Source organism: Physeter macrocephalus, chromosome 4 (genome assembly GCF_002837175.3).
Source record: "Physeter macrocephalus isolate SW-GA chromosome 4, ASM283717v5, whole genome shotgun sequence".
Lineage (NCBI taxonomy): Eukaryota > Metazoa > Chordata > Mammalia > Artiodactyla > Physeteridae > Physeter > Physeter macrocephalus.
In genome coordinates this window covers 78,572,333-78,597,627 of record NC_041217.1, presented here as the reverse complement: position 1 = coordinate 78,597,627, position 25,295 = coordinate 78,572,333, and the positions used below count along the sequence as shown (strand labels likewise).

Below are 25,295 nucleotides of genomic sequence, written 5' to 3'. Positions count from 1 at the left end.
GCCTGTGCCCCGCAGCGGGAGAGGCCACAGCAGTGAGAGGCCCATGTACCGCAAAAAAAAAAAAGAATAAACAAGTAAGCAAACAAAACTGAGTATACATATTGAAGGAACTCAACAAGTTTCAGGAGAAAAACACTGGAGAATCACACCAAAACACAACCCAGAAAAAATTTTAAATGGCAAGTTAAAGAAAAAAATCCTGCATGCCACAGTCAGAAAATAAAGACAAAAATAAGAGAAATCAGGTTGATAATACAACAATGGAACAATGTTTATAGAGTTGTGAGAAAAAAGTATTAAAAACCTAGCCAAGCTGTGTTTTATATGTGAACTATAATAATAATGATGATGATGATAATAAAGTAGCTAATAGCTACTGAACACTTCCTATATGCTGTACACTTTGTTAAGCACTTTTAATATATTATTATTGTACTCAATCCCATTTTACCGATGAGGCAAGCTGAACGGAAAGAAATTCTCAGGCATGTAAAGGACTGGAAAAAAATTTGAAGCAAATCTACGGACTAAAGAACTCAGAAATGGAGATGCCGAGGTATAAGGACTGGCTGTAAAGACTAAAAACATAAAGTCTAAATTTTGGTTACAATTTGAAATAGAAAATGATGTAGTCTAAAATCAAGCCATTTAAATAACAACCATCTATTGAAAATCCCAGGTTAGTTTACAAAATCAAAATGAAGTGTGAGTATAGACTGAGGATCTACAAGTGTGATTAATAACCCATCTTACCACATGATATCACAATAACATTTTTTATTTGGAATGATTAGCAAAAGATTCAAAAACACATTTTTGAAAAGAAAGAAACTGGCACATAAATGGACAATGGCCAGACATTATATGGCCATAAAACGGACCCAAAACCTCTGGAGCAACTAGCTCAGGAAGCCAAACCACAGTCTCTGCAGCAATGGGCCCAGCATGGTCAAGACTTGGTCAATGACTGCCAACGTTCCAGTTCTTTGTCCTAGCTTTGTCCAACTCAGGACCAACCAGAGAAAGTCAAATATGCTTCCCAAACCAATCACATAAGATGCCCCATTTCTAGTTAGTCAGCCTCCAGCTTCCCCGTGGCAACAACTTCTAAACAGAGCATCCCTGAAGACTTTCTTTCCTACAAAGCCTCTGTACTCCCCTGCTTGCCTGCAGAACACAAGTGATGGTGGCTGAGTCTCTTGCTGTGACAAGTTCTGAAAGGCTGTTTTCTCATTTGGGTGGTCTTTGTTTAAAGATGGTCACTGCTAGAATTAAAAACAGAAAGCACACCTTCCAAATCACTGGAGTACATAAAAGCAAAAAAAAACCACAATCTATATAGCAAAAGGCAGAAAACAAAGAAAACATTAAAATCAATAAAAACAGAAAACATTTAATGATGTGGGAAAATATAAGACAAAAAAAAAACCCACCAAAAACCCAGGATGCAAGCTTTTTGGAAAATACATATAATGTGCATTCAGATAAAGGAGAGGCCACAGCGGTTAGAGGGGGTGCTCTGCTGTCAGGCAGTTCTGGGGTCAGATTCCTGCTCTGCCACTCACCAATTGCGTGTTCCTGGGAGAGGTATTCAAACTAAATCTAAAAATTTCATTTTTAAAGCTGACTAATAATAAGTTCCTACTCATGGGGTTGCTTGATGAGTGAGTAAAATAATGCATGCAAAGCTCACAGTTTGGTGCCTGGTAGACAGTGTGCAAACAAGGAATGTTAACTTCAAAAACTGGTTTGGAGGAAATGCACCAATATGTTAAAAAGAACAGAAATAGTAGCAGTGATTTTTAATTTTTTCCTGTTGAATAGAGAATGCTTAAACTATATTAGAACATTGAAATGAACCTGTGAGAGACCGTTGACTCTCCTACTACTAGACACTATAAAGACAGAAAACAAAATGGTATATCCTGGAAAGTTTACAATTCAAATGTTTAAGGCAGGGAGCTGGATCTATTGAACATATTGCTCTTCTATCCTTCCAGAATGTTCCTCCCTTAAATCCTGCCTATTGTTTCCTTGATTTCAGGTCTAAGCTTAAATATCACCTCTTTGGAGAAGACTTCCCTAACTACCGTCTCCACAGTTGGCTTCCCCCTCTTATTCTTTTTCACAGTATCTTATTTATTTTCTTTATAGTATTAACCCTAGTCTAATTATTTTACTTCATTTGTTTATTTAATTGTATGTTGTTTTCTCTCCTGCTATCAAATAAGCTTTTTGAGAATTTGTCTTGCTTTTCAATCTATTTCCAACACCTACTAGATTTGCCTGGTAGGTAGGAGAAGCTCAACAAATATTTCTTCAATAAATGAATGATCTTAAGAGGAAGTAAGTATAATGTATATAGTTATATATCAAGAAAAAAATTATAATAAAATCAGCTTATGATCAGACTGAATCTAAATCATAGCTCCAACAGCTACTAGCGCGTTACCATAGCCAAGTGTCTTACTGTTCCTAAGCCTCCATTTCCTCTACAAATGAGGATTATAATGGTGCTTACCTCTTACTGTTGCCTCAAAGATTAGATGAGCTAACCAAGCATAGCACAATACCTGATAGTAAGAGCTCAATCAACACTGGCTATAACATATATTCATTAATATCTGATACCATGAAGGACAAAATGATACAAGAAAGGTATATTAGGGACCTTGATGTGAGGTACCTTGTGGCTTTTTTCAAACCAGGACCATTTTCCTTTTTGATAGCTGACTCATACCACGAACATAAATATCAACATAAAATCCCAGAGACAGTCACAGACCTGGGCAGCAATCCTGATTTGGGAAGAAGAAATATTTCAAACTGGCAGTTCATATATCTGATTAGGTTATACCCAAATATAAATGGTATGTTATAGGAATTCTGAGGAGTCTTTTAATTTAAGGAAAACAGGGACAGGATAACGAAGGCAAAGGGAAAATCCAGGGACCATGACAAAGGATCAGGAAGTAGTTTCTCTTCTTCTAAGGTCAGTAAATGAATTTAGAAAATTCTACAAAATGATTGTTAGGCCATGTCCAGTGCTCTCTTCCACACAGCCTGGAGAAGAAAGTCACTGGCTTGACAAGTGGCGAAAACAAAAATGTTCCTTTTTATGTTTCCCTCGTGTCCACAACTCTGTACAAGCTCCTCTCTGAGATGTACGTGCACACGCCCACCTTCCTAAATTCCTCTCCTTTGACTGGACTTTGCGCTCCTGTCTTGTAATTATAGTGAGGCTGGCATGCAGAGGTTACCTTGACTCCCCCAAACCAAATTAGCCAGCAGGGCAGGTTAAAAAGCAATTACAGTAGCCCATAGGAAATCACAATGGACTGCAACTAACACAGAAAAAACAATTACCATAATCAATACACTTTAAGCACATCAAAATGAATATTTCCACATGTCAAAATGGTTCCAGATTCACCAAGCAACCAAACTAAACAGAAAACACATTTAGTTTTCATAATGACTCTGCATGTGTCTTTGCCTTATGTCGGATCCTAGCCTCTTTTCTTACAATTCTGTGAGGTTTTGCTTTTTCAAAAAAGGATTAAAAAAATTTTAATTTTTTTCACCTGGACCTATTGCTCCACTTGGCTTTTTCATCTGATTTTCGTTTGTTTGTTTCTAGTCTTTCCTCCCTCTGCTCCAGCTGGTCCTTTCACCTCCTGTAATTTATCTTGGCCCTTACTTCTCATCCATTGAGTTTACACTCTACATTAATTCAGTCTGTCTTTGATTCTGCTCACTTATGGGGCTGATTCTCTTCACATTTCAACCTCTCTCCTCACGGTCTTCCTCTCACTTCAAATAATTTAGTGCTGTTCTTTTAAAATGTATACCCTACATAATGATCTCCATATTAATATGTCTTCTCTTTTTCCCCATTTTCTTTTTACTTACCCTGACTGTACTTTCTTAGACACAACATAAAACAAAAGTCTGTCATAATTTTGATTGTTACAACTTCTGTCACACAATAATGCGTCTGATCATCTTCCTTGGTGACTAAACCATTTTTCTTTTGCTTAGTTCCCTGTGGCATCTACGTTTACTTGGGATCCACCCCACCCCTCTGGCAGAATTAGTGTCCAGATGAATAATCATTGCCTACAAATATCTGCTCACAGAGATTTGTTCTCTTATTTTTTTTTCCTGCTTCTTTGGCTGTGTTTATGCATTTTCGGCGCTACTGCCTTTAACCAGCCTGGCTGCGATAGGAGTTTGGTGCCGTTTTTCCTTTTGTAAAGGATTAATTCACCACCACTGGTTGCTTGTTGGATATATTGTAATGACTCTTTAATTTAGCAATTATTTATTGAAGACCTATGCTATGCAAGGCCTGGTGCCAGTACTATGAGAGATAAAAAGAAGGTTTTAACTTCTAGGCAGTTAAAGCTTCCAAGAGGAGAGAGAACACCAACTGAAGCTATAAACTCTTCTGGCTAGTCCTCTTACAGTATTCCCTATCTCAATGAATGGCAACACCATCAATCCAGCTGCATAAGTCAGGAACCTGGGGACATCCCTGATAGCTCTTTCTCATACACATCCAATCCATTATGAAATCTTATCCATTTTACATCCTAAAATCTCTTAAATTTGTCTCTTCTCTTCATCTTCACTGTCACCATCATGGTCTAAATAGGCTAACGAAAGAGCCTCTTAATAGACTACCCCGGCTGCTCTTGTGCCCCTATAACTCATTCTGTGTATTTTAATTAGTTCTTTTAAAAGTACAAATCATTTCACTCTGTCCTTAAAAGTGCACAAATAGCTTCCCCTTGGTTTTAGGAGAGTGTACTGGATTGTCTCTTGACTTCTCAGCAGCATTGTTTCCTTCTACGTTATTTCTTGATTTTCACGGGCTAGCAGCCTGTAAGCTACATTTCTCAGACTGCTTTCCAGTAGGGTTCTGGTTTACTGTAGCTGCTTGTCTGATAGCTCAAAAGTGAAAGAGAAAGAGAAGAAATGATTGCTTTGGCTGTTGTGGGTAAGTATGTGAACCTCAGCAGAGTACTGAAATGACATTTGGCCAGCAGGTTTCAGAATCTCATAAACATTCAGGACACACGGACTTTGCAAAGAAAGAATGTAATGCAGAAACTAGATGTCTCCAAAGCAGTTTTAGGAATGAATTATCTCAACTGTTCTCAATGGCAGTGGTCTGATCCTCCGACATTATAGCAACTCAGCTTCTCCCTGGAATTACCAAGTCTGACGTTTCCGACCAATCATCTTACACTCTGTACTCTTGGCTTGGGGTTGGTTTTGGTTCTGCTTACTCACAGTTCCTTGAGGCCTCTGTTTCCACATTTTCCCATGTCATTTCAGCTTTTGCTTTCACTATCTTCATATCCTCTTCCTGTATTTCTCTGTTCGAGTTCTTGAGAAAGAGAAACTCAGTAGCCCAGGTAATCACTCTCATCTCTAGTTGAGCAGACTTAGTGGTACCTCTCTAAAACTTCATTTTTTTATCTGTAAAATGGGAATAACACCACTTAACTGTCTTACAGAGCTGTTGTGAGAATCTGAATAGATAACGTATGTGTAGCAGCCAATATGGCACCTAGCAAATAATGCTCACATGTGAATTCCTTCTCCCCTTTCCCTCAAGTCCATGCATAGTGCATTTTTCTAGATTAGTGGCATTACAGTTACTTAACAAGTATTTGCTGTATGTTAATAAAAACTATGTATGTGTGAATATATATATGTGTGTGTGTGTGTGTGTGTATATATATATATATAGAGAGAGAGAGAAATATTTACTTAATATATATATCTAGCTATTGGAACTTAGATATTCAGAATAATAATGTCGATATAAAATAAAAAATTATAAACACTTGTTATTTTTGAGTATTTTGTCTCTCTTCAAATACCTGCTATTTTATTATGCTCTCAAGCTTAAGATGGTCTCAGGTCTCCATTCCTGGGTTCCTTACGAAGTTCTGCCAAAACAATTACATAAATCTCTCATACACTATCTGGAAGGCTCCTCTTCCATTCCCTTCCCTCATGTTTGTTCTCCAGCCCACCATGTACCACTCATTCTAATGCTGATTTTGACAAAAGCAAACATGAAATCTATAATTGCCCTGCACATCAACATTTTATGAAGAGGCCACATATACATTTTCTGGTGAGAGAAAATATGAATGTTTTTTGTATCTATTTTTATTTTTTGTATTTATCTATGTTTATAATGTATATATTCATAGACATTCTAGTTATGATATTTTTCAAAATCCAGAAATATCTGAAACAAAACCAAAAAGTAACCCCAAGTGCTTGAGCTCTGTTATAGGCAAAACAATGGTACAGGCTAAAAATCAGACCTGGGTTTGAGTCCTGCTACTTATTAGCAAGCAATTAGGAAATTTCTAAACTTGGAAGGAAGCACAGTGATATACATGAGAACTGTATGTTAGCAGAATAAATGTTGTAGTAGACAGAGCTGATTTTATCGTACTTGTCTGCACACTTTGCAGTGGTCCAAATGACACATATGCCCTGGTGTGGCAATGGCGCCCCGGGCAATAGTCTGGAGGAAGATGGCAGGAGGAAGAAGCTCAAAGGAACAGAGTCTATGGGATGGAGCATAGTGGCTGGTAGCAGTATGTCCAGCCTGAGACCAGACAGGAAAGAAACGTAGGGCTATCTCTCTTTAGAAAAGGAGCATGCAGGTACCAGCTCCACATTTTTTTTTTTTTTGCGGTACGCGGGCCTCTCACTGTTGTGGCCTCTCCCGTTGCGGAGCACAGGCTCCGGACGCGCAGGCTCAGCGGCCATGGCTCATGGGCCCAGCCGCTCCGCGGCATGTGGGATCTTCCCGGACCGGGGCACGAACCCGTGTCCCCTGCATTGGCAGGCGGACTCTCAACCACTGCGCCACCAGGGAAGCCCCCAGCTCCACATCTTTGATCTAATCGTGGCATTACAGGTAGATAGTTTCTAGCTTCTAGGCTAAGGTAGGAGACAGTCATCTTGAATATTGATAATTACCTAGTTTTGTAGAAAAATACTTTTGTCTGTTTAACAAGTTATATATAAAATATCAGAATCCTGAAGGGGATAGAAAAACATATACCACGATAATTTTCTTTTCAGAAAATAGGAAAAAGAAAGGGATCTTATGGCATTCTTAGTACATATTCTAACCACCAAATAGATCAATAAGCGTTAAAGAAGGAATATTCATAGTATGGGAATTTTTTTGCTACTGGGAGTAGGCTGGGGTTACTGAGGCTGGAGAAGAACTACTTATCCTTGGAAGCCTTAACGGACTGTGACTACCTGCTGATGTTGGGCAGAGTAAGACAGACAGGAAGCTATCGGAAAGCTCTTGGTGTTTACCTGCCCCCTCTGAAATAATTATTGTTTTGTGTAAGAAAAGAGGACATTCTCAACTTCAGGCTTGGGTTGAAAGAAAGGTAGATGATATGACAGATTTGGGGATGTTAAGGAGATATTTCTGCCAATATCAGCCTTTTAAAATGTTGCTTGCACTCTTAAAAATGTTTGTACTGAGTATATACTAGGTGATATCAATTCATACATAATCTGTTTAATAACCCCCTGAGCTATGTCCCATTAATGCACTTTATGAATGAAAGAAACTGCAGGATTTTTATCATTCTGACGATTGTATTTTTGGGCACCTGATAAAAATAAATTCATCATCACTTTGTTATATATTATCTATATTGCTCTGGTTGTTCATGTGACTATCTTGCTTCCTAACACAACGACTGACTCCTTAAGGAAGGTGAGCACTGGCCTCGGGAGACCATAATCACGCTCTGAGGTTCCTCTGTCCGCTGTCTGGCTGCATGGCTTGGGAAGATTGCTTAACCTGCCTGGGCCACATTTGTAAAGCAAGGGAGTTGAAGAAGAGGCCCTTTAAAGTTCCTTCCCACTCTGTGCTCCATGGTATCACAGAGGGCAATCATTCTTGTTCAGGTTTACTCTTTTCACAGCCCTGAACTCAGAGGACTCCCCCATTATAGCTCTTGAACTGTTGAAGAAATCTGTTGTGCTTGTGTGCTTCCAAATCCTGGTGATGAAAAATCAGCCTTTGGTTCTATGAAGAAGTAGCCCTTGAAAACGAAACTAGACATAAGATTTAATAGTCAAAGACATCATCATCAATCATAGCCAAGTGACAGATTTCATTTTGATCCTTTAATAATGATTTTTCTCATCTTTACAGGTGACAAAACCAAAGTTCTTTACAGAACCTTTCTAAGTAAATATGCTACTTCACTGGGAAATATATTATTAGACCCTCATTAGATTTTCATTTGCTGCTCCTGGAGAAAAGTGTTCTAGATTTCCCAGGATAAGTCAAAAGTTACTTATTATAAATAATAAATGCATCAGGGGTCCAGCATTCAAGTTAATATATCAAACAGACACATAATCCTAACATATAAGTTTGAATCAGAATTAAAGATAGATTGCATGTACATGGACCTTCCTTATATGTAAAGTTAAGCAGCTACTCTTCTAGCTGTTTCCATCATAATTGCACGAGGGCTCTGAGGTCATGTCACAAGGTACATATACTGTCATCTCCATGCTATTATCACATTTACATGCAAAGAATTCTAGTTTTCCCACAGAAGAATCACTATTTTTTTAAATAAATTTATTTTTATTTATTTTTGGCTGTGTTGGGTCTTTGTTGCTGCGCGCAGGACTTCTCTAGCTGCGGTGAGCAGGGGCTACTCTTCATTGTAGTGCATGGGCTTCTCATCGTGGTGGCTTCTCTTGTTGCGGAGCACCGGCTCTAGGCACGCGGGCTTCAGTAGTCGTGACTCGCGGGCTCTAGAGCACAGGCTCAGTAGTTGTGGCGCACGGGCTTAGTTGCTCCGTGGCATGTGGGATCTTCCCGGACCAGGGCTCGAACCCGTGTCCCCTGCATTGGCAGGCGGATTCTTAACCACTGCACCACCAGGGAAGCCCCGAAGAATCACTTTTATGGGGTCAAGGTTTTAGGGGAAAGGAGTAAAAAAGACCCATATAGTTTCTCTTTTTCCTTAGACGCTTTCACAGTAGCAAGGTTTGGCCATGACTGTATGCTGACTGGGAAGCTTTATCTCTAGAAGGCCAAATGGGGGCCGAGGGAGGTGATGTGGGGATAGAAGGGAAGAATTGGGAGAGGAACGGGGTCAGAAGCCCTGGCCAGCCCTACAGAGAGTGCACGTATCCTCTAGTTGTATAGTTTTGAGACCTGTAAGGAGCAGCAGTAGCTGACTTATAGATTATCGGTCCAAGAAAAGTGAGGGCACCCTATATTATGTTGAAAAACTTGATCTCAACCTGCAGGTCCAATACAGTAGCCACTACAACAGGCAGCTATTTAAATTGAAATTAATTAAAGTTAAATACAAGTTAAAATTCAGTTCCTCTGTCAACATTTCAAGTGCTCAATAGCCACATGTGACTACCGGCTATGGTCTTAATGCAGGTAGAGAACATTTCCATAACTGCAGCAAATTCTATGGGACAGCATTGCTTGAGAGTCTAGATTATATGAGAAATCAACGTTTAAAACTCTTGAAGTGTAATTATTACTAGGGAAGGATATATTCTATAGTGATTAAGAGAACAGATTTTTTACCCAAACTTTTTAGACTCAAATCCTGGGTCCAAGCCTTGCTAGAACATGACCTCGGGCAAGTTACTAACCACTCTGAGCCTAAGTTTTCACATCTGTAAACTAGAGATGTTGATGGTATAGCTTTTTTTTGTGTGTGTGTGGTACACAGGCCTCTCACTGTCCTGTTGTGGAGCACAGGCTCCGGACGCGCAGGCTCAGCGGCCATGGCTCACGGGCCCAGGCGCTCCGCAGCATGTGGGATCTTCCCGGACCGGGGCACGAACCCGCGTCCCCTGCATCGGCAGGCGGATTCTCAACCACTGCGCCACCAGGGAAGCCCTGGTATAGCTTTTATAAGGTTGTTGTGAGGATTAAATGGGTTAATGTATGTAAAGCACTTATAATTGTTTCCAACACATGGCAAGTGCTATTTAAGGGCTACTTCTTAATATTATTAGTTTCACATTAAAACATACTTCTATAATTTAGTATTATTACCAGGGAACAGACACAAATAGATTCATGTGTCTGATCCTTTCTGTACCCATCTTTCCCCGTGAACCGAATCTTTTTGAGATAGGTGAGACATTCTCTTGGTGAGACATTCTCTTGTCAGCATGACTACATCTAGGACGAGGGGTGAACTCTGCTCCTTACTTGTACAGCAGAATGTCAGCTGCCTGGAGTACTGGGTAGGTGAGCAGGCCCATGGTTCCATTCTGCTTCTCCTTGGCAGTCTTTGCCTGCGGGGGTGAAAAGAGAGGAGGGAAACAAATCTGACATGAACCTAATTATAATGCTAAATTAGGAAATCTTTAAAGCAAGCAAGGGGTGATCTGAAGCCACCTGTAACAACATTCTATCTCAGTTCCTGTTAGTAACTCTGGCCATCTTCTGGCTGGCTTGTCTCCATGCTCCAGCCTTAGGCAGGAATAAGGTGAATCCGCTTCCCCACTGCCCCTTGAAACGATCCTGCAATGCCACTATTTCTTTTTCATTTTATTAAAGTAAGGACATAAGATTTTCTAGGTTCCAAATCAGATAAATTCTAAATTTCACAGGGAAGGTCAGAATATACCATGAAATTAAATTTCTCTAAATTAACATTAGTTAACATCAAACTGTTTGTGGAAACTTCCCAGAAAGTCTCACACTCTGCTATTGACAAAACTGTAATGTTCTCTTAAAATCACATTAAAACAAAACAAAAAACCTAAAAATCATGGCATTAAAAACAATGAAACTAAGAGAAAATTTCATCTAACCAATCCTAATTATCTGTCCTGAGAGTGAAGTGATCCAATAAACAGTACAGGTTGTATAAACCAAAATATTTCCTTAACAGGGAAGCTGATGGAAACACTGGAGGTGATACTAGAAATATTGAACAACTGGCGAGCACTGGGTGCTGAATGTGAGCCCTAGTGATACTAACTCCCTTGCTGCAGGGAATCTGGCTTTCTGAGCAGAGCTACTTATTAGCAGGGACTATTGTGAGCAGTTCACTGGTAATTGCTTCTAAGGCCTAGGTATACCATATCTTGTAAAATGATAAATGGATATTTTGGTATATTTTGGTGTGTAGATAAGTTTTATTTGTTTAGTTAATATGAATCACTTCCCTGAAATCCAAAGATTCCTGAATGAAATGAACAACTCAGTTTATAAATTTGCATGATTCTGAGGACCAAACTCACGTGCTCACAACTCGGGGTTCCCCAACCAAAATGCAGACACACCCTTTGAGACTGGGTCTGAAAACAACAGCTTCTCTCTTTAATCATCTTAATGTTCCATAATTTAGTTACAAATTTTTCTAGTTACTTCAAGTAGTTTCTGGCTTACAGCGCTACTAATGCTATAGGCCGTCCATAGGAAATTTGAAAGTTTGACCATACCATTCCTTCAGTACACCTTATTACAATGTTCATGATAAAGACCAGTTTGCAATGATCATAGGGTAATTATAATAAAAATTTAATTTGGGGGGCTTCCCTGCTGGCTCAGTGGTTGAGAGACTGCCTGCCAATACAGGGGACACGGGTTCGAGCCCTGGTCTGGGAAGATCCCACATGCTGCAGAGCAACTAGGCCCGTGAGCCACAACTACTGAGCCTGCGCGTGTGGAGCCTGTGCTCCTTAACAAGAGTGGCTGCAATAGTGAGAGGCCCGCGCACCGCGATGAAGAGTGGCCCCCGCTTGCCGCAGCTAGAGAAAGCCCTTGCACAGAAACGAAGACCCAACACAGCCAAAAATAAATAAATAAAAAATAAAAATAAAGGAATTCCCTTAAAAAAATTTAATTTGGAAATGAGCAAATGGGAAAAGAACCCAGTCTTTAAAAATTGCTACTGTATTAGATTTATAGTCTTTTTATATTAGAATACTGGACCTTGAAACTACAAAGGAAGTGAGGAGGTGTGGAGAGCTCTATTACTTATTGGATGCCTATTATGGGCCCCAGATGCCTCACATCTGTGCTATCTCATCAATCCTCCAAATAACCCTGATCTCTCCAGCCCTGACCCTACCCTTCCTCCCCACTGTTTTGTCCCTCACTGCCCCAATCAAAACCAACCTAGGGGTTCTTAGCTCTTCCCATAGAACTGGAACCTTTCCCTCCTAAAACTTTTTACACTTTGATTGTTTGTTTAACTGTCTGTTCCCAAATAAACTATAAACCTCATGAAAGGGGCTGCATCCATCCATCCTGGTGACTGCAATACCTCCAGCACTTAGCGTGATATGAGACTAGCAGAAAGCATCACCAGTATTTGTTAATGAAGGAATGACCATAGAAGGCAGTATACCATGCTCTGTGATTAAGACTGGCTTTGAAATCCATGTTTTCCCCAAAGATAAGAAATCACAGACTAGTAGAAGCCTTCTTCAGAATCATTCACTAGTAACGTGTTACCAGGAGGTCCTGAGACACTATTTTAAAGTGGGAGGGACTTCTCTGGTGGTGCAGTAGTTAGGAATCCACCTGCCAATGCAGGGAATACAGGTTCGATCCCTGGTTCAGGAAGATCCCACATGCCGCGGAGCAACTAAGCCCATGCGCCACAACTACTGAGCCCGCGAGCCACAATTACTGGGCCTAGGTGCCTAGAGCCCGTGCTCCACAAGAGAAGCCACCGCAATGAGAAGCCCCCACGCCACAATGAGGAGTAGCCCCTGCTTGCCCCAACTAGAGAAAGTCTGTGCGCAGCAACGAAGACCTAACGCAGTCAAAAAAAAAAAAAAAAAAGTGGGAGCATTTCCCATTAAATCAGTTCTTATAAAAGGATTTCGGCGTTCATTGTTCAGCTTAGCATTACCATATCACGATAAAATGGGAAAGTCTTGCCCCAAACCAAAATACAGTAGAGAACATTATAAAATTTTGTTTCCAACTCCTGGCAGGTAATGATTCTGCAGCATCACCAATACCTCCTATTTAGACACTGCCACATTAAAGCTCTGTCTCTCTCTTCAGCATATGTGAAGCCTTCTAAATAGGAAATCAAAGCCTTTTGAGGAAATCAATGGCCCTGAAAATATGCTGGAAAGACGCTTGATACTGATATCAGTGTTGACATAGTGGCAGGCCACCTACCCACAGGTTATCCAATTGCAAAAATACATGGGAGTAAAGTACTTTGAATTACCCAATCTATATTTCTTTGCTGAACTTCTTAGAAAAAGAACAGGCTTAATTTTTCTGTGGGTTTGAACTGTTGCTTGGACTCAACTTGTTTAAATATTAAATAAAATATGTTGTCTCTTCTCCCCACAATGAAAACATTCTGGCCTTAATGCCAGTTAATTCCAGTGGAGGCAACTTCAGAGTCCAGTAATCCAGAAATGGTGATTGTTTGTTAATTAGAATGTGGCACGTTCAAAGTCATTACCAAGTCTATGTAAAGGTCACTTAGGACCGACCATGCACAGATAAAATCAAATAATTAATAAGCTGGATATTTTCATCCAGTTTTTCAGTTGGAAAGAATCTTAGAGAACCCTCTTACTATCCGTTTCATACCCTGAGGCAGTGAGGTTAAAGATGCTGGTCTAGCTAGCCACTAGAGTAACAGACCAGGGAGGCCAGCAAACTCAGGATTCCCAGAGCCTAACACAAAAATAAACAGAAAGAGGAAAAATAGCTGCAATGAGGACTGAACTTCTTTCTGTTTATTAATCAGATCATTGGCATTTACCTTCCACTGGTGTAAATGTTGTAATCGGGGTAGTCTGACCATGCAGGTAAGGATCCAACTTAATTGTGTGTGTTCAGACACCTGAAGAAATAAAATAGAACATTAACAAAGGTGGTCAATATCTTCTTGCATATAAGGCAAAACCAAACAGACAACAGGTATTACCTTGGCTAAAAATACCCCAAATGAGGGTAATTAAAAAAATTAAGGGGGCTAATTCATAATGCATAGAGTTTTAGAGGAAGAAGACATCTTCAAAACTACCCAATACCATTACTAGTCTAGTGTTTAAATCCTCTTCACAACATCCCTAGCAAGCAGCTGACAGTGAGAGGGTTTCATTATGTCCTGAGGCATCTATTTCAGCACAGGGCATCTAGTCAATATTTTATAATAACTTTGTATGGTGTGTAATCTATAAAAATATTGAATCACTATGTTGTACACCTGAAACTAATATAATATTATAAGTCAACTATATGTCAATTTAAAAAGCCAATGTAATTAAGAAGACACACACACATGCACACACACACACACATGCACACATGCACACTGGTCAAATCCTCTCTAAAGGAATTCTAAATACATGAAAGCAGCTGTAATATCTTACATGTAAATGGCAAAGAAAGGTACTGGACTTAAAGACTGAGTCCTTTAGACCCAGAGGAATTTGAAATTTAGGAATCACTTTATCATCTGAAAGCATGTTTTTAGATAGTTTCTATTTCTTCTTTTTTTTTTAAGAAGAGGTTTAGTCAACAAGAAAATATAACCTTTTCCCAATTTGTTTTTGTTTTAACCAAATTCAATCAAGTCACCAAATCTGGCAACAATTGGGATGATTCTTGGGTCCAGGCCAGGTTCTAATTGGTGACCTAGAATTTAAGGCCTATGCATCCTGTTCTGGACCCTAGGGATTCCGAGCCCTTCATCCATTGTGGCTTTTTGTGTGTGTGCCCATCTGATTTCCTTAAAAAGCAGAGGCTGTTGCCAGCTCTGAAAAGTGGCCCCAAATGTGTTCTTTGTGGGTTTTGCAAATGGAACATAAAGGAATGAAGCTGAATCAGCCCAGGCCTATTTTACTCGCAAGGAATCGCCATCTGGCATAAGATAATTTCTCGTTTTTTTTCCTCAAGTCATGGAGAGGGAAGAGCTGTTTTTCACATGTTTGACAAGGAATCGCTTTTAAAGTTTTGCAAGTTGCTGGGCTGAATCTGTCATCTTTCTTCCAAGAGGCATTTGGGATTCATTGAGGGCAGTGACTTTGACAGCACTGTCCATGCAAATTGCTAACTGCTGCTGTAAACAAACAGCTATCAGACAAGCTATCTTGCTTCCTGGATGGAAGCAAGAGGATTATAGTTGCTTCCAATCACCAAGCAAAACACAGTCCCATTAGAACTAATAAAACAAGAGCTGTTTTTTGATATGAAGAAGTAGGAGAGTTTTTGTTTTTTTTTCTTCTTTACTGAATTGGGGAAAGGAATAAAAACACAGAATATAACCATGGACATGTGGAAAGAGACAAGATGATTCCTTTCCTTCAACTAGGGCTCAAGAGCTCAGCTTTGGTGATATGCAAACAGCTACCATGATGTCTCCATGAAGTCAAGTATTTTCCAGTAGCTTTTTATTTGGCTATATGGAATGAAACTTATTGAATATTCTGCAGAGATCTTCCTGGTGTTTCCAAATAATGTGGCATTAATTCAATTATCCTTGTTTGGAAAAAGTAAGTAAAAGGTCAAAGGCAATTAATTTTCACAATTTATCTATAATATTATAATTTATCATATAAATTAATATATCATTAATAATTACACAAGAAGGGTAGTATACTTTAGGATTTAGCTCTCTTAATTTATTCATATTCATGGCAACTGCTTGGAAAAGGTCAGATTTCTATCTGGAGAAAAGTGAAAATGGTATTAAATATAGTACATTCTACCTTATGTTGTGAAATCACAAACAAAATAACAATATAATCTGGTTTAGCCTCAGAAAAACAAAAGCATGGAACAATAAGGTGGTCTGTTGACCATCCACAAACAAGTCAGCAGTGATTTAAGATTTCTGATCTCCTAATTATAACAAGTAAAGACATATGTATTCTTCAGTTAACAGCAGTTCTGCCCATCTTATTCACTGTTGTAAAACAAGAATCTGGCACACTGTAGGTGCTCAATAAATATCTGTTGAATGTATGAACAATAATAACAAAGGCTGCAGAAAGAATGGTTAGAACCAAAAAGAATCCATTAGATTTAGCAATGGACTTGTTGGTGATCCAGGCAAAAGCAGTTTCAGGGGAGTGATTGGGATGAATGCTAAATCTATTATAGAGGGATGGGTTGAAGCGTGACTAGGAGGCAGAATACGAAGGCAGATGTACAAGAATTATAGCAGAGTGGATAAGAACTCTCTCTCTGAGCTTAGGCTACCAGATCTGAATGCTAGTTCTGCCACTCAGTAGCTGGGTAACCCTGTGTAAATGACTTAACCTCTCTGTGCCTCAGTTTCATCATTTATAAAATGAGATTAACAACAGTATCCACCTGACAGTGCTTAGTATAGTACCTAGCACACAGTAAGCACTCAATAAATGGTAGTTATTATGACTATAGATAACTTTTAGAAAGACTCTTTTAACTTTTTATTCTGAGATAATTATAGATTTGCATATAGTTGTAAGAAATAATACTGAGAGATCCAGTATACCCTTCACCCAGGTTCCCCCAGTGGCAACACCTTGCATAAATACAGTGTAATATCACAACCAGGAAACTGAATTTGATACAATCCATCCACCCTATTTAGATTTCACCAGTTTTACATGTATTCATTGTGTGGGTGTATTTAGTTCAATGCAATTTTATCACATGTGTAAGACATTTCTTTTTTAAGGAGTATAGAAATGAAGGTAACTAGTAGGGATTAAGAATAAAAATTTTGTTTTGTTTTTTAAGGTGGGATAGACCTACATCTTCCACTGAAATAGGAGGAGGAGAAATAAATATAGATGAGGATCTATCTTGTGGGATAGGAGTGGAGAGCAGAAAGTGAGGGAACTTCAACTCTAATGGGTTCTGTTATCTCTGAAAACAGAAGACAGGGTGATTAGAAATAAATGGGGTAAGAAATATACTCAGTGGAACTGCTGGGTTTGAAAGGAAGGAATAAAAGATATTTTGGAATAGAGCTGTATAAGACTTGATGCTTTGCTGGTGTTTTTGTGAATGAAAGAGGACAATCATCTGTAAAATACACTCATGGAGAAACACTGGTATTCTTCAGGGTAGACTAAAATGTTCTGCCTAAATATTTAAAAATTTTTAAAAATTTACAGAAAAAATTAAGTCAGTTGATTGCATCTTTCTTTTGGTCAGTAAGGATTTTTAATATGATCTAAAAAGTACTAAACATAAAGCAAAAATCTTGATAAATGAAACTACATTACAATTAATGACATCTCTTTATCAAACACCACCATTAAAAGAGGGAAAAAAGGCAAGTCACAGAGTGGGAGGAGCTATCTGCAAACCTATACGGAATATACTGGTACACAGACTATGTAAAGAATACCTACAAATTAATAAGAAAAAAGCAGATAACCTTATACAAATTGGCCAAATGCATTAAATGCAAATTAAAGTCATAATGTGATACCACTACACCCTCACCAGAATGATTAAAATGAAAAACCCAAAATACTACCAAGTATGGCAAGGATATTGAGTAAACAGAACTCTTATACAGTGGGAATGTAAATTGGTCCACCAACTTTGAAAACTGACTGTATCCACTAATGCTCAGCATTCATATAACATATGACCCAGGTATTCCATTTCTAGGTATATACCTAACAAAAATGTTTACATATGTTCACAAAAATATCTGCGCAAGAGTATACTGTAACAGCCCCATATTGTAAGTAATCCAAATGCCCACCTACAGAGAATGTATAAATTGTGGTATATTCACTCAACGGAATACTACAGCAATGAGGAAGACTGAATTACATTTAACAACAGGAAAGAATCTCACAAACATAATGTGGAATGAAAGAAGACAGACATAAAAGAGTATATACTAAATGGTTCAAATTATATTAAGTTTAAAAACAGGTTATCTTAGGGAAGGGCTGTTTAGTGATTGGAAAGGGGCATAAAGAGCAATGCAAGTTACCCATGTAACTTGTACATGGGTGTGTTCAGTTTGTGAAAATAGGTAAAAGGCTTGTAAATCTAACTATACTTGGCCTTGAATAAAAGTTAAAACATTTCTGGTGTTTAAAATAAGGTGGAGGGACTTCTGGAATCGCAGAGCAACAACCTCTGAAAATCTATTCCTCCATAAAAGCAATGAGAACACAAGCAAAAATTGTCAAAGTCAACTTTTACAAAACTCTGGAAAATTAGCCAAAGGTTTGCAATATTCTGAAGAGTATTTATTTAAGAAAAACATCCAAATCCCAGTAAAAACAGAGAGCTTTGTGGCATTTTAACTTGCCCGATTCCCATTAGCCTCTCCCCATATCTGTGGTAGCCATGAAAACAGCAGCCTAGCAGGCACTGGAAGGGAATATTAGGGTTTGGAGCTCCTCATAAAGATCCAGCCCCAGAGAATCATCACTACTCGGCCTGTCTGACAGCTCTCCATTTGGAAAATGGGGAAAAGCCCCATTTGCAGGGCTGGCTATTATTTGACCTGATTAGAGCTCACTCAGTGGGAAAAGCCCTAGCCCTAGGACACTTTTCAAATATAATCATCAGCAATGATTTAATATTACAGCTGCCTGAGGTGCTGATACCAGTAGGAGAAAACAAGAGGCTGTCTAGAAAACTTAAGGAGAAAAGCTGGGAAATGATATGCTTATAGAGTACTTTGAAAAGACCTGACACATTCCTGGGCCTCCAGCAGGCCACAAGTATGTGCAGGGCTGTGCATACGTCCAGGAAAGATCTGAGAAGACCCTAATCTCTTACCTCTAGCTCACCTTGAGGCCCTGTGTAAGCCCCTCAGCAAAGGGTTGAAAATATAGGACCAAAGCATTTAGACATTTCTACTCAATCATTATCTGAGTACTAAGCTAATCCAGCAGAGACTGCAGTGGCCACACATGACTATGCAAACAGAATTTACAGAATTGCTGCAGAAAAGTCACTAAGCAAATATAGCAACAACAAAAATGAACCCTAGGTGGTGGGTGGAGGGCAGATTTCACTAGTGAATTCCCATAAACATTGAAAAAATTAATACCGATTCTTCACAATCTCTTCCAGAAAAATAAAAGACAAGGGCACACTTTCTTACTCATTCTAGGAGGTGTGTATTATACTGAAACCAAAACCAGGCAAAGACATCATAACAGAAATAACTATAAGCCAATGACATGAATATAGATGCAAAAACCCTCAACAAAATACTAGCAAATTAAATCCAGCAACATATATAAAGAATTACACAACATAATAAAGTGGGATTTATTCCAGAAATGCAAGCTTGGTTTAACATCCAAAAATCGATCAATGTAGTACTACAGTAATTTAGAAAATGTATGGTATAAGGATAGAACATATAGATCAATGGAAAAGAAGTGAGAGTCCAGAAGTAAATCCTTACCTTTATGGTCAATTGGTTTTCAACAAAGACGCCAAGACACTTCATTGGGGGAAAGAATAGTCTCTTCAACAAATAATGCTAGGGCTACTGAACATCTACAGGCATATATCTACAAGCAAAAGCGTGATGTTGTAGCCCTACCTCTCACTATACATAAAACTTAACTCAAGATGGATCACAGACCTCAATATAACAGCCAAAACTATAAACTGCTTAGAAAAAAAATAGGAGTAGATTTTCATGACCTTGGTTAAGCAGTGATTCGTTAGTCCATATGACACCAACAGCACAAGCAACAAAAGGAAAAAACAGATAAACTGGTCTTCATCAAAATTTTAAAATGTTGTGTTTCACAAACAATAATGCTGGAGAGGGTGTGGAGAAAAGGGAACACTCCTTGCACTGTTGGTGGGAATGTAAATTGATACAGCCACTATGGAGAACAGTATGGAGGTTCCTTAAAAAACTACAAATAGAACTACGATACAACCCAGCAATCCCACTACTGGGCATATACCCTGAGAAAACCATAATTCAAAAAGAGTCATGTACCAAAATGTTCATTGCAGCTCTATTTACAATAGCCAGGACATGGAAGCAACCTAAGTGTCCATCAACAGATGAATGGATAAAGAAGATGTGGCACATAAATACAACGGAATATTACTGAGCCATAAAAAGAAACAAAACTGAGTTATTTGCAGTGAGGTGGATGGACCTAGAGTCTGTCATACAGAGTGAAGTAAGTCAGAAAGAGGAAAACAAATACCCTATGCTAATACATATATATGGAATCTAAGAAAAAAAAAAAGTCATGAAGTACCTAGGGGTAAGACGGGAATAAAGACACAGACCTACTAGAGCATGGACTTGAGGATATAGGGAGGGGGAAGGGTAAGCTGTGACAAAGTGAGAGAGTAGCAGGGACATATATGCACTACCAAATGTAAATTAGATAGCTAGTGGGAAGCTGCCGCATAGCACAGGGAGATCACCTCTGTGCTTTGTGACTAACACACCATTGTAAAGCAATTATACTCCAATAAAGATGTTAAAAAAATTTTTTTAAATGTTGTGTTTCAAAGGACACCATCAAGAAAGTGAAAAACTGTTCACAAAATAGGAGAAGTTACTTGCAAATCATGTCTGATAAGGTAGCTGTATCCAGACTACGTAAAAAACTCATAATTCAACAATGAAAAGACAGATAATCCAATTTAAAATGGGCAAAGGATTTGAAAAGACACTTCTTCAAAGAAGATATACAAATGACTAATAAGCACATGAAAAAATGCTCAATATCATTAGTCATTAGGAAATTGCAAATCAAAACCACACTGAAAAACAGAACACATTGAGATACCAGTTTACACTCACTAGGATACTTAAAATAAAAAAAGACTGACAACAAAAAAATTGGGGGAAAGAAATGAAAAACTTGGAATCCTTATACAGATCTTCCTCAACTTACAATGGGGTTACTTCCTGATAAACCCATCACTGAGTTGAAAATATCTTAAGTTGCAAATGCATTTAATACATCTAACATACCCAACATCATAGCTTAGCCTAGCCTACCTTAAACATGCTCAAAACACATTAGCTACAGTTGGGCAAAATTAGCACAAAGTCTGTTTTATAATAAAGTGTTGAACATCTCATGTAATTTATTGAATACTGTACTGAAAGCGAAAAACAGACTGGTTGTATGGGTACACAACTGTCATTAAGTGTGTCTGTCAGTTGTTTGCCCTCGTAATCTTGTGGCTGACTGGGAGCTGTGGCTCGCTGCTGACGCCCAGCACCATGAGAGAGTATCAAACTGCGTATCGCTAGCCCAGGAAAATAAAAAAGAAAATTCAAAGTTCGAAGAACCGTTTCTGCTGAATGTTTATTGCTCTTGCACCATTGTAATTGTATGTGTGAACCATCCTAAGTCAGGGACCCTCTGTACATTGGTGGTAGAACTCTCATACAAAGTAGTGCAGCCACTTTCAAAACCCTTTAACAGTCCTTCAAAATGTTAAATATAGAGTCACCATGTAACCCAGCAATCCCATTCCTAGATGTATACCAAGATAACCAAAAACATGTAACTATACAAAAACTTTATACACAAGTTCAGAGTAGCATTTTCATGTGGAAAACATCTGGAAAAGTGGAAACTACCCAAATGTTCACTGACTCATCATGAATGAATGAACAAAATGTGGTATAGCCATACAATGGAATACTACTCCACAATAAAAACAAATGAAGTACTGATAAATATTACAACATACACAAAACTTGAAAATGTTATGGTAAGTGAAAGAAGCCAATCACATAATCCACTTGTATGAAATGTTCAGAAAAGGCAAACCCATAGAAGACAAAGTGGATTGGAGGTTGCCATGGAGAGGGGAGAGGGGCAGTGGGTACTGGGTTTCATCACGGAGTGATGAAAATGCTCTAAACTTGATTGTGGCGATGGATGCACAACTCTGTGAATATACTAAAAGTCATTAAATTGTACACTTTAAATGAGTGAATTGTATGGTATATGAATTTTATCTCAATAAGGCTGTTGAAAAAACTATGCAGGTGGAATTCATCACAACTCTTCTTTGATGCATCATCCATTAATTATTCCGTGGCAATAAAGATAATGTAGTTTGAGTAGTCCTGATTTTCTGATCTTTGGCATGATCTCCGCTTTCCTCCAGACAGGAATTTTTCTCCCCACAGGAATAGATGGCCCTCAAATCAAAGCCAACTCCAGATCCTTTCAAAAGGTGAGTGGGGAGAATGGGTTCTCATCAATGAAGAAAAAGATGCCAGAGCTGCTGCTGTGTTTGACGAGTCTCCCCTTCTCACTTAAGCCCACTCCAATCAGGTTTCACCTCCAGTGCTCCACTACAACTGTTCACCACAGTCAGCAATGCTAATGGTTAAGATAAAGTTGTTATCTTACTTGACATATTAAACAGCATTTGACACAACTAATTACTTCTTCCACCTTGATTCTCTTTCTTCACTTGGCTCCCCAGACACTGCAGTATTGTAGTTTTTCTCCCAGTTTCAATACCTTTTTCTTCTCAGTCTCTTTGTGTGATTCCTTCTCTTCTCCCTGACCTTAATATTGCAGACACCCAGGTTTTAGTCCTTGTTTCTTTATTTACATTCTTTTTTACACTCACTCTCTTTGCAATTTCATCTCATCTCATGGCTTTAACTACAATCTGTGTAACTGATTACTTCTAAATGTATAACTCTAGCCAGACCTCTTTGCTGAACTCCAGATTCATATATCCAACTCTCCATTCAGCATATTTGTGTGGATATCCAATGGACATCTCAAACTCAGTCTACCTAGAACTGAGCTCCTGACCCTCCTTCCCAAACCTGCTCTACCACAGCTGTCCTTTCTGTTGGTGGCAACTCTACCCTTGCAGTTACTTAGGCAAAAACCTTGGAGTCATTCGTCACTCCTCTATTTCTCTCATACTCTATGCCTAATCCATCTGCAAATCTTGTTGCTTCTACCTTCAAAATATATTCAGAATCTCTTAGCACTTCTTTCACCTCTTCTGCTGCTACCACTCTGGTCTGAGGCACGATCAACTCTCACCTGGATTGCTAACTGGTCTCCCTGCTTCCAATCTAGCTACAATGCGGTCTATTCTTAACAATAGCCAAAGTGACCCTTTTAAAACATAGATTGTGTCACTTCTCTGCTCCAAATCCTGCACTTCCATTTCGTCAGAGTAAAAGCCGAAGTCCTTACAATGGCCTTTCATGATCATCTCCTCCCTTTCAACCCTGTGACGTCTGGATTCCAATCCTCCTCCTCACCCGCTTTGTTCCCTCTTCTCCAGACATGCTGACTTCCTTGTGTTCCCTGAATACACCAGGCATACTCCCACCTTAGGGGCTTTGCACTGACTTTTTTCTCTGATAAGAATTCTCTTCCCCCAGATATTCACGTCACTAACTCCCTCACATTAAGTCTTTGCTCTAATATTATCTTATCAAGGGGGTTCACCGAGCCACGCTGTTTAAAATAGCAACATGTTTCCCTCAGTGCCACTCCCAATTCCCCTTAATCTTTTTCTATATAACCTATCACCTTCTAATATACTTTATGTTTGGCTTATTCATTATAGTTATTATTTATGTTGTGTTACCCCAACAGAATGTAAGTACTATGGTGGCAAAGATTTTTGTCTGTTTTCTTCACTGAGGTAACATGAGTACATAACACAGGACCTAGGACACGGTAAGTGCTCAAAAAATATTTATTAAATGAATGCATGAATGAAATTAAAGGTTTATTAATAGGGTGATGTCTAAATAAAAGTGTGGCATATTTATATAATGGCACACTATACAACAAATAGAAGAAATAAACTAGATTTAGATGTATGACATGAGATCACAAAAACATACCGCTGTGTGCAAAAAGAAAATTGCAGAAAGGTTCTACAATATGGCACCACTTGTATCATTTTTTTTAAAAACCACACAATTAAAAATATTATATTTACTCATGGGATTACACATGAAAACAAGTGTGAAAAATTGGCTGGATTGATATGGGTCAAGTACAAGATTTGGTTGCCTGGGGATAGAGAAAAGGGATGTAGGGAGGAGGGGTGAGAGGAGTAGGCAAGGAAAGAATTAAAGGGTCCTTCAATTTTATTTGTTTAATATAGGAAGTCAAGCAAATATGACAAAATGTCAACAATATTCATCCTTGGTGTTGGGAACATGAATGTCCGTTATATTAGCCCCTGTGTTTTGCTGAATTTAAACTTTTTTCAGAAACATTTAATTAGCAAGGAGAGTACAGGATAGCATGATTTCAAAAAAATGCAGCTGCTAGGTATCAATCAAAGCCATTCAAGCAATTAGCTGATTCAGTAAATCTTAGATCAAATGTCTAAGTGTCCCTTAGGATTTTACTACTTCCTATATAAATGTTATCTTCCCAGGAATCAGGTACTATAAGTTTTGGTTAGGACACCTGGAAGACTATTCAGACTCACAAATTCCCATTTATCATTTCCTCTTGGAAACTAGCAATCTCATGCTGAGTTATTTTTATTAGACTCTTATCATCCTCATCACAAATCCCCTTAACAGGAACCTTGTTTGGGGATCAATTTAAATTAAAAGAACTCTGTTATCAATGATAAACTCTCACTCACTCTCTTCAACTGGTCTGCCTCCTGTCAGTATTTATGTTTGCCAATGAATATCTATCTGTACACATTTGGATTCTTCTATGCTTTTTTCTTAGTCCAATATTTCCAAAGCTAAATAAGTAGCTTCTATAAGCCTGCTCCAGACTTAAAAGTCACCCCCGTCTAAGTCCTATTGATTAGTGTGTATATGTGTGTGTATGTGTATACATATGTACCTCTTTACCTATAGCAGTATATTAGTCAGCTTTTTCTAGGCTATGCTGGGTAACAATCCTAAATAAGCGGCCCACAGCAATGGTTTCTTTCTCATTCACATCACATATTAGTAGCCATAGGCTGGCTTTTCCTCTGCTTTACATACCTTCTCATTCCAGGACCCAAACTGAAGGAGTTAGAAGGAAGGAAGAGCAAGAGAGTTAGAACAAACATGGAATGGCTTGTAAAGATTCTGCTTGGGCATGGTGTATAACTGCTTCCTCACTTTCCATTGGCTAAAGCAAGTCACGTGGAAGAGCCCAACATGAGTGGAGTAGGAACAGATGCTTCTCCTATCGAAGGCACTGTCAGTCATGTGGCAATGGATGAGGACATATAATCCTCATACATATGGGTTAGCAAACTGTTGCTCACAGGCCAAATCTGACCTGTGGATTGTTTTTATTCAGCCCAT

At 38.7% G+C, this 25,295-nt stretch overlaps 1 protein-coding gene across 1 annotated transcript in view; it reads right to left on the bottom strand.

Annotated features, from left to right (window-relative positions):
* The window catches only part of WARS2 (tryptophanyl tRNA synthetase 2, mitochondrial), an 87,519-nt gene that overhangs the window by 5,645 nt on the left and 56,579 nt on the right, over nt 1-25,295 (bottom strand). The window contains exons 3-4 of the mRNA XM_007123649.3: nt 13,815-13,895; nt 10,274-10,359 (exon numbers count right to left, since the gene is read on the bottom strand). Of these exons, the coding sequence (XP_007123711.2) occupies nt 10,274-10,359; nt 13,815-13,895 (167 nt within the window). The remainder of the gene's footprint in view (nt 1-10,273; nt 10,360-13,814; nt 13,896-25,295) is intronic.